The sequence below is a fragment of the Lepus europaeus genome, chromosome 15, assembly GCF_033115175.1.
Source record: "Lepus europaeus isolate LE1 chromosome 15, mLepTim1.pri, whole genome shotgun sequence".
Classification (NCBI taxonomy): Eukaryota; Metazoa; Chordata; class Mammalia; order Lagomorpha; family Leporidae; genus Lepus; species Lepus europaeus.
Genome location: NC_084841.1, coordinates 93,525,920 through 93,540,215, shown reverse-complemented (window position 1 = coordinate 93,540,215; position 14,296 = coordinate 93,525,920). Strand labels below are relative to the sequence as shown.

Sequence of the window (14,296 nt, the reverse complement as noted above, 5' to 3'; positions counted from 1 at the left end):
ATCAAACACAAAGGAGTCCACCTTGCACAATTCAATTTATTAGAAATGTCAAAGCTACCCTGATGGAGTAGATCATTAGTAGCAAGGAGATATCATATTAAAAATTTTACTTCGAGATGGATCATAGTCCTGAATATAAATATATAAGCAAAAACTATAAAACTCTTAAGCAAAAAAGACATAAATCTTCATGACCCTGGATTAAGCATTAGTTTCTTAAATATAACACCTGAAGCATTATCAATCAAAGGAAAAATAGACAAACTGAAATTCATCAAAATTTAAAACTCTGTGCTTCAAAAGATACTATTGAGAAAGTAAGATGACAGGGGCTGGCATTGTGACTTAGTGGGCTAAGCCTCTGCCTGCAACGCCGGCAAACCATATGGGGCCGGTCTGTGTCTAGGCTGCACCTCTTCTGATCCAGCTCTCTGCTATGGGCTGGGAAAGCAGAGAAGATAGCCCAGGTGCTTGGGCCTCCACCACCACATGGAGACCGAGGAGTGAACCAGCAGATGGAAGACCTTTCTCTCTTTCTCTCTCTCTCTTTGTCTCTCTCTCCCTTTCCCTCTCAAATAAATAAACAAAAAATTCTTTCTTTTTTTTTTTGACAGGCAGAGTGGATAGTGAGAGAGAGAGACAGAGAGAAAGGTCTTCCTCTTTGCCGTTGGTTCACCCTCCAATGGCCGCTGCGGCCGGCGCACCGCGCTGATCCGATGGCAGGAGCCAGGAGCTTCTCCTGGTCTCCCATGGGGTGCAGGGCCCAAGCACTTGGGCCATCCTCCACTGCACTCCCAGGCCACAGCAGAGAGCTGGCCTGGAAGAGGGGCAACCGGGACAGGATCGGTGCCCCGACCAGGACTAGAACCCGGTGTGCCGGCGCCGCAAGGCGGAGGATTAGCCTAGTGAGCCGCGGTGCCGGCGACAGATACTATTTTTAAATGTTTATTATTCATTCATTCATTCATTCATTCGAAAGGCAGATTGCTAGAGATCTTCCATCCACTGGTTTATTCCCAATTTCTAGTTTTGGCCTCAGCTCAGTCACAGACATCTGGGGGGTAAACCAGCACAGGGAGCTTTGTCTCTCTTTCTCTCTCTCTCTGCTTCTCAAAAAAAAAAAAAAAAAAAAAAAAATTTTAAATCCTTCTCTCTGCCAATCAATAATAATGAACATACAAAGGGAAAAAAATCACATAGCCATAGGTACAATGCATAAACTTAAAGGAAACAAAAAACAAATGTGCAGAATGGGTATTTTTCCATATACAATTTTAACAGCATTTACACCTAATAGAATGAGGATTAAATTAGTTAATTCCTGTAAAGTACTTTGAACAATCCCTAGAAAATAATATATAATAAGATATTAAATTCAACAATATAGATTAATAATGTGATTAATACACAACATATATGGGGCCGGTGTAGTGGGTAAAGCTGCCGCCTGCGGCACCGGCATCCCATATGGGTGCCAGTTCAGGTCCCGAATGCTCCTCTTCCAATCCAGCTCTCTGATACGGCCTAGGAAAGCAACAGAAGACGACCCAAGTGCTTGGGGCCCTGCACCTGCATGGGAGACCCAGAAGAAGCTCCTGGCTCCTGGCTTCAGATCGGCTCAGCTCTGGCCGATTGCAGCCATTTGGGGAGTGAACCGGTGGACGAAGACCTTTCTCTCTGTCTCCCTCTCTCTGTAACTTCACCTCCCAAATAAATAAATAAATATTTTAAGAATACATGATATATATACAACATGCACTTGTATTATATACCATTTAATGCAGAGGCTGTACATCCCAACATACAAAATGCACAAATCTACATGTTTCATAAATAACAGAATATTAATCAATGCTGATAAAGTGAATGAAAAGATAAATAAGGTGCTGCCTACAGGATCATTTTACTCTCTTGAGGAAACACTGCAATATTAAATTCACTGCACCAACGTCACACTACTTTCATTTCCAGTTTTAATAAACAGTGAATGCAGAGGATGAAGGATTTCTGTGTCAGTTTCTCCCTCTTTTTCTCTCTCTGTTGCTGTCTTCCAAATAAATAAATAAATCTTTTTTTTTTAAAGAAAGAAAATAGTATTTTATTGAGATATACTTACTCAGTAAATCCTTACATATGTTGAGGGCCCAGCACATGCCATGAGTATTCTGAGAATCTTGGCAGATGCTCTGGGACTTAGTCCTAGAAATTCCAACAGTCCCAAATCATCCAAGTTTAGGTATCTCTGACTCTATATGTTTAACTAGCCATACATCTTAAAAGTAAGTCCCTAGAGAAAACTCTAAACTAAACTGAGGCAGGCATGTGGCACATCAGGTTTATTTGCTGCTTATAACACCATCATCGGAGCACAGGTTTGAGCCCCAGCTGCTCCAATTCTGAACCAGTTTCCTGTTAAGGTGCCTGGGAAGACGGCAGAAGTTAGAGCCTACCACCCACGTGGGAGACCAAGAGCGAGTTTTTGGCTCCTGGTTTTGGACTAGCCTAGACCTGGTTGTAGTAGCCATTTATGGAGTGAACAAATAGATGGAAGATTTCCTCTCTCTATCACTGTGCCTTTTACATAAACAAAAACATCTTCACAAAAAAAATTTTTAAAACTAAACCAGATTCTAGAAGCAGGCGGACCTTCCATAAGTTTCCATAATTCATCAGGTGATCCATCTCATTCTTCTTCCTCTTCACCAGTGATCCAAAAGCTACAATTATGTATACTATTTATTCCAGCTCACCTATACTTAAGATCACAGATACTTCAAGTGATATAAAAATAGTGACTACTTAAATATATTATGTTGCACATCAAAGTAACTGAAAATTATGATTTCTATATAACAAAGTAATCATGAACGTTAAGAAAGAAAACAGTACCTCAATATTTTTACTGGCCACGTTCTTCACAACAGCAGGAAACAGTTCGGATGCGTTTTTCCCCTTTGCAATCATCTGAAGAATGAAAGTGTAGGATTAACGAGGAAAATCCTTTTAAGTTAGTAAATTGAAAACAAAACAGATACTCTGTTTAAGATCCAAGTCAACAAATAAGCTGCTTAAGTATCAGCTAAACTCTTTTCATGTCACTTTACTTATCCAAACTCTCTACAGCAAAGACAAAAACACTCCTGTGTACTAACACAGACACATTAAAGGAGAAACATACAGTAATTTAAAGACAGTTAAAATATTTATTGCAGCTGGCATTCTGGTGGAGTGGGTTCAGCAGCTACCTACAACACTGTGAGTCCTGGCGGCTCAGCTTCCAATCCAGCTCCTGGCTTCGTGTGCCTGGACAGCAGGAGAGGCTGGTCCAAGGTCTTGGGCCCAGCCATGCTGGGAAGGAACCCCAGGCTCCTGGCTTCACTGGCCCAGCCCCAGCTCTTGCAGGCATTGGGGGAATAAACTAACAAATGAAAGCTCTCTTTTTCTGTCCTTCCCTCTCTCTGTAATTCTTTCAAACAAATAAAATAAATCTTTAAAAAAAACACATTTATCAAAGTTCTCTCTGGCTAACTGGATTGTAAACACTTACTTAAATATTTGTGCTGCTCTTTATGTTCCAAGCTCCTGTATTAAGGATGTACTGCATTTGCAACGGGGGTGGGAGAGTCCTTTGAACAAACTACTTCACCCTTGGCTTGCTTTCTACAGGTTTTCCTGCTTCTCCTACCAGTACTTTTTAAGCTCTCCTCCATTTAAACCCATTTCCCCTGCCCAGTGAAGTTCTGTGTACATCTTTACACACTATGCCATGCCCTGATCTGTGTAACTGCTAAGATTTCATTCACTCGAGACTAACTTTTACCTCTGTTATATGAAGAGCAATTCCACAAAACTCTACCCCAAATTCTGAGCTCCAACTCAACATCTCTAACTAGGTATTACGTGTCTCTCTCATTCCACACTTGTATTTCTAAACCAAACTGATTTATCAAAATAAAATGACATTCATGCTAGAATTTCTACTTCCACAAATTCTCCCAGACACCAGAAACCATACAATTATACTGGTCTCTTCTCACAGCTGCCCGAGACAGCCATGTTGTTACTTTTTAGCACATCACTGTTAATCCTTTCTCATTGCCACCTCCGGAGCACAGGTGCTATCACCTCACGAAGGACTCCCAGGAGTCTCCTCTTGGGTCCACAGTGCTCATCACAACACCACCCTCCTCAAAGATTTCAAAAGTACCGAATGCCTAGAGCCCAAACTACTTCACCTAATATTCAAATATCCTCACAATCCGTACCAACATCCTTAAGTTCTGTGACCTAATGCCCAAGACAAGCACTACTATTGAAGCGAACCGATCTCATTGGCAGAACAGTCTCTGGCTCCTCTCTGCATTTTCTCCTATCACACACTTTCTGTGCCTTTGGTCATCTGAAGCTCCAAAACAGTTCTTCCTACTTTCAAACGTTCCACCCATCCACCTACAGTACCATCAGATTCTGCTCACTCTACTACGCTACAGCCATCTCCTAATACCCACTCTGTAGTGTTATCCAACCCTAGTTTACTTTCGAATTTTTTCATTTGGAATTTCCCATCTGCTCTGTTATTTCTATTTATTTTAGCCACACACACACACACACACACCTGTGTTCTCATTTCCTCTTCTCTTATGCTCAGAACATACTGGTATCTGTATGTCTTTTCATAGTTCAGACTGGGGCCAACGTTGTGGCATAGTGGGTAAAGCCTCTACCTACAGTGCCAGCATCCCGTATGGGTGCCAGCTGGAGTCCTGGCAGCTCCTCTTCCAGTCCAGCTCCCTGCTATGGCCTGGGAAAGGAGCTGAGGATGGCCCAAGTCCTTGGGCCTCTGCACCCATGTGGGAGATGAAGCTCCTGGCTCCTGGCTTCAGATTGGCCCAGCTCCATCCCTTGTGGCCATTTGGGGAGTGAACCAGTGGATGGAAGATCTTCTGTGCCTCTATCCCCTTCTTTCTTTGTATCTCTGCTTTCCAAATAAATTTAAAAATTTTTTTTAAATAATTATTTATTTACTTGAGAGACAAAGTTATAGATGGAGAGAAGGAAAGGCAGAGACAGAGGTCTTTCGCTCACAGGCAGAGGCTTAACTTGCTACACACAGACTGGCCCCCATGCTCAAACAAGTACACTAACAGTCACAGGGGTACAACAGTTATGGACAAACACTATTCCTAAGGAAATTTCTTAAAAAGCCAACACATAAACACACGTCACTGTGGCTGGCACTGGAACTGCACACACCCAGCTCTGTACCTGCAGTCAAACGAAACACTGTGAAGACCACCGAAGACTTGACACAGAACAACAACAGATGGGTCACCATCACACATGCAGTCACCCAAGAAGTTCCATCTTTCACAAATGTAGATGTAACAAAGGACACCTTTGGCCGGCGCCGTGGCTTAACAGGCTAATCCTTCAACTTGTGGCGCCGGCACACCGGGTTCTAGTCCCGGTTGGGGCGCCGCATTCTGTCCCGGTTGCCCCTCTTCCAGGCCAGCTCTCTGCTATGGCCCAGGAGTGCAGTGGAGGATGGCCCAAGTGCTTGGGCCCTGCACCCCATGGGAGACCAGGAGAAGCACCTGGCTCCTGGCTTCGGATCAGCGAGATGCGCCGGCCGCAGTGGCCATTGGAGGGTGAACCAACGGCAAAAATGAAGACCTTTCTCTCTGTCTCTCTCTCTCACTATCCACTCTGCCTGTCAAAAAAAAAAAAAAAAAAAAAAAAAGGACACCTTTTTATTTGGTGAAGAAGTTTCAATTTCTCTACATACATGCACAATGCTTTTCAAAGTCAACATCATAATAAATTTGTAAATTTGTAAAAAATGCATAAAACAAATTACAACCCTCTAAAAGTCTTTCCAGAATTTATACTTCCTATAATAGAAATGATGTGAAGAAGAAATACATAGCACAGTAAACTATAAAAAATAATGCCAACAATTCAGAATTGTGGGGAGGAAAACACTTTTCAAAAAACTTCAACATATGAGTAAGTGTACAGTAGGCCTAGATATGTATGGGTAACTGCATGGTAATTGGTAATAGCTGGATGGCTCTCACAGCACACTCTATTTTGAAGTTGCACATCGAGATTCCTCACGGCTTGTTTTCTTTCAGGGCATGGCTCACTTCAGAGAACATGTTCACATTCAATTTCTTCATAGAGCTGCCCCCTTTGAAACTCTTCTATCATTCAGTATACACTACAATGAGCAATACTACAAAGTCTTCCCCCAATTTCTTTTTTTTTAAAGATTTTATTTATTTACTTCAAAGAGTCAGAGAGAGAGAGAGACAGATAGAGGGAGAAAAAGAGAGAGAGAGATGGATCTTTGATCCACTGGTTCACTTCCCAGACGGCTGCAACAGCTATGACTGGGCCTGACGGAAGTCAGAAGCTACATCTGGGTCTCTCATATGGGTGACAGGGGCCCAAACACTGGGGCCATGTTCCGCTACTTTTCCCAGGCCATTAGCAGGAAGCTGGATCCAAAGTGGAGCAGCTGGAACTTGAACCAGCGCCCACACAGGATATCAGCATCACAGGCAGCAGTCTCACTCACTACAGCACAACACCAGCCCCACATTTTCCTCTTCTAGGACATGCTTCTGTTATTCTGGGTACAGGGAAATCCATTCCTCAGGTACACAGACAGGCCACAGACTTGGCGGAAACGGTGCCGGTGTGGGTCTTCTTGTCCTACTGTACACAGTTACTTTCAACCATCAGTAACCTCACTGGCTTCCCCAGGCAAAGGCAGCTCTAATTCATGAAAAGCTGCTGGAATTTCATCAGCTGGAAGGCAGGCTAATGCAGACAAATGATACATTTTTTAAAAGGTATTTATTTATTTAGAAAGTCAGAGTTACAGAGAGAGGGGGGGAGAGAGAGAGGTATCTTCCATCTTCTGGTTCACTCTCCAGATGGTCACAACAGCAGGGCTGGGCTAAGCCAAAGCAGGAGCCAGGGTCTTCACCTGGGTCTCCAAAGTGGGTGGCAGACGCCTAAACCCTTGGGCCATCTTCCACTGCTTTTCTCAGGCTGATCAGAAGCAGAACAGCCAGGGCTGGGCTAAGCCAAAGCAGGAGCCAGGGTCTTCACCTGGGTCTCCAAAGTGGGTGGCAGACGCCTACACCCTGGGGCCATCTTCCACTGCTTTTCGCAGGCTGATCAGAAGCAGAACAGCCAGGGCTGGGCTAAGCCAAAGCAGGAGCCAGGGTCTTCACCTGGGTCTCCACAGTGGGTGGCAGACGCCTACACCCTGGGGCCATCTTCCACTGCTTTTCGCAGGCTGATCAGAAGCAGAACAGCCAGGGCTGGGCTAAGCCAAAGCAGGAGCCAGGGTCTTCACCTGGGTCTCCACAGTGGGTGGCAGACGCCTACACCCTGGGGCCATCTTCCACTGCTTTTCGCAGGCTGATCAGAAGCAGAACAGCCAGGGCTGGGCTAAGCCAAAGCAGGAGCCAGGGTCTTCACCTGGGTCTCCACAGTGGGTGGCAGACGCCTACACCCTGGGGCCATCTTCCACTGCTTTTCGCAGGCTGATCAGAAGCAGAACAGCCAAGAAAGCAATCAGCATCCACGTGGGGGCTGGCGCCTCAGGCAGCGGTTAACCCGCTATGCCACACCAGCCCCAAACGACACAGTTTCAAACTCAACTTTTCATCCCTGCTGTATCACATGACCAATTCCTTCCCCAGAATTCCGTTTCCTACCCCTCTTATATACTGTCCCCTTCCACAGGAATTGAGAATATCGGAATTTTAACTCAGAGGATTTCAACACTCAGCATTGTGATTTTCAGAATTTTGGACATTAGAAATTTTGATTTGGGGGTGTCTTTCAGAATTACGATCACTACTGCCATTTACCACAGTGGAAAACCTCAGGGAGAAGCAGGGGTTTCAGAGAATAAATAATCAAGGACATTCAGAAAGCAGTGAGAACTGAGGTCGTGGGAGGAGAGAACAGAGCTCGACTGGACAATACACACTTGCCAAGGGATGAGGTCACCAACAAGCAGCACACACACGGAGAAGTGGATGTGACGGGATACAATCCTAAAAGGGAAGAGCATGGAAAAAAGAAGCCAGAAAGGACTGGCACTTCAGGGCACCAGGAAACAGTCTGAGACCCATCAGTCCCTACCACTGCTCTCCTTCACTTCTCAGATGACGTATTACCACTGCTCTCCTTCACTTCTCAGATAACATATTTCTCCTCTCTTCCCTGCTACGTTGCTGAAATCCGACTCGGGGTCCCCCTGGGCTTCCTTCCCCGGAAGGAGAACACAAGAAGTGAAGAGAGACAGGTGTGGGCATTGTAGGGAAAGTGAAGTTGATAGCAGATCACACAGGGAAATGTTCCCTTCTGTTCTTATTTGGTTAACATTCCCAGTATCTGAAAAACCTACAACTCTGTGTCATGAAGGTGGCTCTTCAGACAAAAAGTCGGACATGAAGACGGGTTTTTAGGTAAAAGGGAGGAGTCACATAACTAACTGGGCAGAAGGTAGAAGGTGGCACCAGGTCATTTGCAGCTCTAAACTTCCAGCCTCTAATCATGTCCTCCACTAAGCTCTTACAAAATTTCTACCCAATACAGCGATGAAAATGCAAAGTCCTCCAGAGAATATTCACTAACTGCCCACATCTAATTAAAAGCATCTAACTGAAGTTCTGTATGCATGTGCGTGCGTGCGTGTCGGGGGGGGGGGGGGGCGCAATGGGTTAAGCCATGGTCGACAGCAACAGCAACTCCTATGGTCACTGGTTCAAGTCACGGCTGCTCAGCTTCCATTCAGCTCCCTGCTAATGCTCCTGGGAAAGAAGGGAAGGGTGGCCCAAGTCCTCGGGCCCCTGCACATACGTGGGAGACCGGAATGAAACGCCGAGCTTTGGCCTGGCCCAGCCCCGGCGATTATGGCCATTTGGGAAAGCAGATGGAAGATGTCTCTACCCACTACACCATAATGCCGGCCCAAAAGACTGATTCTTACGGTCAAAATCACAGCCTTATGTCAGACATAAAAATAAAGTCTATGCTGTTACTGTTGAATACAGTGTTCTATAAATGTCAATTAGGTCACAGTTGTTGAGAATATTCTAATCTCTGATATTCTTAATGGTTTTCTATCTCCTATTAAGAGAAAACTATTAGGGCTGCTGTTGTGATACAACAGGTTAAGTCACAGTGAGTGTCAAGAAAAGTAAACTTCTAAACAAAAAGTATGAGATAAAAGGGATACATTTTAACAATAAAAGTCATTTTACCAAAATGTTGTAATATTGAATGTACCTAATAACACAGCCTCAAAAATGAGGAGGAAAAACAAAGCTGGGCCAGCACCCCAGCTCACTAGGCTAATCCTCCGCCTGCAGCACCAGCAACCCCGGGTTCTAGTCCCGGTTGGGGCGCCGGTTTCTGCCCGGTTGCTCCTCTTCCAGTCCAGCTCTCTGCTGTGGCCTGAGAAGGCAGTGGAGGATGGCCCAAGTGCTTGGGTCCCGCACCCGTGTGGGAGACCAGGAAGAAGCACCTGGCTCCTGGCTTCGGATCGGTGCAGCACACCAGCCAAGGTGGCCATTTGGGGGATGAACCAACAGAAGGAAGACCTTTCTCTCTGTCTCTCTCACTAACTCTGCCTGTCAAAAAAAAGAAAAAAAAAGCTGAAAGAACAGAAAGGAAATACAAGAAGTTCCCAGTTACAGTTAAGAGAATTCAGTATTTTCCTGTTTCTTAAAGAAATGTACTTTAAAAAAAAATGTATTTATTTGAAAGGCAGAGTCACCTCTTCCATCTGTTGATTCACTCTCCAGAGGGCCACAAAAGCTGGAGCTGGGCCAGGCCGAAGCCAGGAAGCTGGATCTCCATGTGGGGTCTCCCAAGTGGATGGCAGGGCCTCAAACACTAGGGTCATCTGCTGCTGCCCTTCTAGAAGCGTGCGCAGGAAGCGGCAGCACGCCAGAACAGCAGGATGCCAGCTGGACACACACAAGACACTGGCATCACAGGACCCACACGGCCACAGTGTCACCCCTATTTCCTTTCTTTTCAATCTGTCTTTAAAGTGACTTATTTTTTATAAAGACTTACTTATTTATTTATTTATTTATTTGAAAGACAGAGTTACAGAGAGAGAGAAATAGAGAGAGAGAGAGAGACAGAGACAGAGAGACAGAGAGAGAGGTCTTCCATCCGCTGGTTCACTCCCCAGATGACTGCAAAAGCCAGAGCTGAGCCAATCCGAAGCCAGGAGCCAGGAGCCAGGAGCTTCTTGCGGGTCTCCCATGTGGGTGCAGGGGCCCAAGGACTTGGCCCATCTTCCACTGCTTTCCCAGGCCATAGCAGAGAGCTGGATGGGAAGTGGAGCAGCCAGGACTCAAACTGGTGCCCATATGGGATGCCTGCACAGCAGGGGGCAACTTTACCTGCTACACCACAGCAGTGGCCACAAAATGACTTATTTCTAATCGTCTGTCTTTAATGTCTCTTTCTTCTCTCACCTCCATTTTGCTACTGAGTCAATACTTGACATTTTTAAAAAAATTTATTCTTATTTGAAAGACAGAGTTATAAACTGGAAAGAGGGGTGGCAGAGAGCGAGCACTTCCATCAGCTGGGTCATCCCAAAACGCCCACAATGGCCAGAGCTGGGTCAGGCGGCAGCTAGGAGCCTGGACCTCCATCAGAGTCTGCCACTTGAGTACAGGGCCCAAGCGCTCAGGCCTTCTGCTGCTGCTTTCCCAGGCGCATCAGCAGGGAGCTGGATTGGAAGTGGAGCAGCCAGGAACGCACCGGTACTCATATGGGATGCCAGTGTTGCAGCGGCAGCTTACCCAGCTAAACCACAATGCGGGTCCCAGTCCATGATGGCTTCTGTTTCACATAATCTACCATCCACACGACAGAAATCCTAAGGAATTTCTGCATCCTGTGAGTCACATGAGACAATATCTCAGAAAACAACCTCTACTGATCAATTACAGTCTGTGGAATAAGTGAATGTAGGAAACCTTCCTCCAGGAATAACTCAGTACTTTACCATACATAAGCAGACCTAACACTGCCTACTACTTACGTTGAAGACTCCTGGCTCCCCTGCATTATTCCTCCTAACATCCTCAGGGAAATATCTGATATCAGCATACCAAACAGCAGACTACAGGTTCGTTCCAAAGCTGACACTTAATGAAAACGTGTGTACCACTTAAAAAGAGACAGAGGGACCAGTGTTCTCAAGACCCTTATCTTGAAGCCACCTGTTCCCCTTGCTCTACTCTATACAGACACATAGTCTTCTAACAACTGATTAACCTAGACAGCATTCTCTTCTTCCCACAACTAAGCTAATCCTAAAAAGTTAGAGTCTCCAACAGACCCAACCTGAAATAGAAATTCTGGACCCAAATAGGTCCCTCTAATGTTCTTTCAGGATAATTGAGTAAGGGACAAGTGTACACACAAAAACACGTCGTAGTTCAAAAGAGGCATCCCTGGAGGAGAAAGGAGAGATTCTTCAAAAGCAGCTAGATACAGAAGATGAAAAACCATGGACAGGCATTTGGCCTGGCAGTTAAGACACCCACATCCCATATGGGAGTGCTTGGGGTCCTGATCCAAGCTTCCTGTGAACACAGATCATAGGGGGCAGCAGTGCTGGCTCACGTCGCTGAGTTCCTACCACCCACACAGGAGACCCTCAATTGACTTCTACCTCCTGTCTTCAGCCTGGCCCACTCATGGAGTGACCAGTAGAAAGCATCTCTCTTTCTCAAGAAAAAAAGGGGGAAAACGTGGGAAATATGTCTAATTCATATTCCTTTTCACTAAAAAAGATCTTATTTATTTATTTGAAAGGCAGAGTTACAGAAAGCGCAGGAAAGACAAAGAGAAAGAAAGATGCACCATCCACTGGTTCACTCCTCAGATAGCCACAATGGCCAGAGCCAGGCCGAACCCAGGAACTTGGAACTCCACGTGGGTCTCCCATGTGGGTGGCAGGGGCCCAAGTACTGGGCCATCTTCCAATGCTTTCCCAGGTTCATCAACACAGGGTTGGACCAGATGTTCACAGTTAAGACCTGAGCTGACACTCATGTGGATGCCGGTACTGCACGCAGCAGCATGACCCAGAGTGCCACAACACTGGCCTCTTAATTCATATTCTTTTTTAATTTTTATATCTATTTGAAAGTCATAGTTACACAGAGAGAGAAGAAAAGGCAGAGAGAGAGAGAGGTCTTCCATCTGCTGGTTCACTCCCCAGTTGGCCACAACGGCCGGAGCTGCACCAATCTGAAGCCAGGAGCCAGGAACTTCCTCCAGGTCTCCCATGCAGGTGCAGAGGCCCAAGGACTTGGGCCATCCTCTACTGCCTTCCTAGGCCATAGCAGGGAGCTGGATCAGAAGTGGAGCAGCTGGGACCTGAACTGGTGCCCACATGGGATGCCAGCACCGCAGGTGGTGGCTTTACCCTCTCTGCCACAGCGCCGCCCCCCTAATTCATGTTCTTAATGAGATTTGGGGGGACTAGGTATTTTTGAAAACATGGTAACTTCAGACTTGGAAAGAACGCTTCCAGACAAAAATGCCATAAATTTTAAAATACAATGGGAGGGGGCCTGCGCTGTGGCGCAGCGGGTTAACGCCCTGGCCTGAGGCACCAGCATCCTATAAGGGCGCCAGTTTGAGACCCAGCTGCACCTCTTCTGATCCAGCTCTCTGCTATGGCCTGGGAAAGCAGCAGAAGATGGTCCAAGTCCTTGGGCTCCTGCACCTGCAAGGGAGACCAGGAAGAAGCTCCTGGCTCCTGGCCTTGGATTGGCACAGTTTCAGCCATTGCGGCCAATTGGGGAGTGAATCATCGGATGGAAGACCTCTCTCCCTCCCCCCCCCCCACCTCTCCTCTCTCTGTGTAACTCTTTCAAATAAATAAATAAATCTTAAAAAAAAAAAAAGTGGAAAGTGGAAGGCCTACATAAGACCTCCACCCTTGAAAAAAAAATACAAGGTGAGAAGATAGATAGTGACAAAAATCTAAATTGAATTACAATGTCAGCTCAAAAATTTATCCCAGGGGCCAGCACTGTGGCACAGCAGGTTAAGCCATGGTTTGTGAGGCCAGCATCCCAACCAGAGTGCTGATTTGAGTCCCAGGTTCTTCACTTCCAATCCAGCTCCCTGCTGATATGCCTAGGAGAGCAGCAGATGAGGGTCCAAGGACATGGGCCCTACTACCCATGTGGAAGACCTGGATGGCGTTCCAGGCTCCTGGCCTCAGCCTGGCCCAGTCCTGGCCATTGTCGGCATTCGGGGAGTGAACAAGCAGATGCAAGATCTCTCTCTCTGTCTCTGTCACTCTGCCTCTCAAGTAAGTGAATGTTTAAAAGAAGACAGTATTTCTCCCAGAAACCAAAGAAGTTAGAAGAGACCAATTTGACAGATGAGCAGACCTAAAAAATGAATCCAAGAAATTGAATATATACATAATAGGAATGCCATGAGAGAACAAGCAGGCAGTCAAGAAAAACGAGAAAATAAACAACAGAGGAAAATATCTACAAGTAAAAGATAGATCTAATATTCAAACCAGAAGATCTATACCTCTAAAACCAGTGGAAATTTGCAATAAAATCTGTAAGAATTTGAGAAGAAAACATTGCAACCCAGTGATTCTACTCATGCTTTTTTCACAGAGAAAAAGAACAAACCTTTTGAAACAGGCACAGACTCAGAAAGACTGCCACCTACATTCTCTTCCTAAAAGAAATGCTCCTATAACCTGAAAACCAACCAAAAACCCAGAGACCAAGGAAGACACGATTTTTTTTCCAAGAAAAAAAAAAAAAAAACAAAAAAACTTGTGGCCAAACATAAATGAGAGAGATCATGCCTAAAGAACTACTTTTAAAAGGGTGATGACATTTAAAATACTTTGCTTTGCAATGAAAAGGATGTAACTGGAAACCACTATACTTAGTGAAATAAGCCAGTCCCAAAAAGACCAATACTATATGTTCTCCCTGATCTGCAGTAACTAAGAGAGTACCAAAAATGTAATGTACAGGAGTGAAAGTGACATACTGAACTCTGATGATTGTTCACAGCCCTTGTCTCCACTATTGAGCAACAGTGTGTTTTCTCTTCTTACTGTCTATTGCACTCCTTACTTAGTGTAGGGTTAATCTCCTGAGTATAAAGTAAACTGAAAGTAGATCATCGTAAAAATTGAGAGAGGGAACAGGAGAGGAAGCAGGAGGAAGGGTGGGAGCGTGGGCAG

General features: G+C 45.4%; 1 protein-coding gene across 2 annotated transcripts in view; it reads right to left on the bottom strand.

Annotated features, from left to right (window-relative positions):
• The window catches only part of AP3B1 (adaptor related protein complex 3 subunit beta 1), a 288,775-nt gene that overhangs the window by 222,752 nt on the left and 51,727 nt on the right, over positions 1 to 14,296 (bottom strand). For both annotated transcript variants that reach the window (XM_062212530.1, XM_062212531.1), the window contains exon 3: positions 2,890 to 2,964. In XM_062212530.1, coding sequence (XP_062068514.1) covers positions 2,890 to 2,964 — 75 coding nt within the window. The remainder of the gene's footprint in view (positions 1 to 2,889; positions 2,965 to 14,296) is intronic.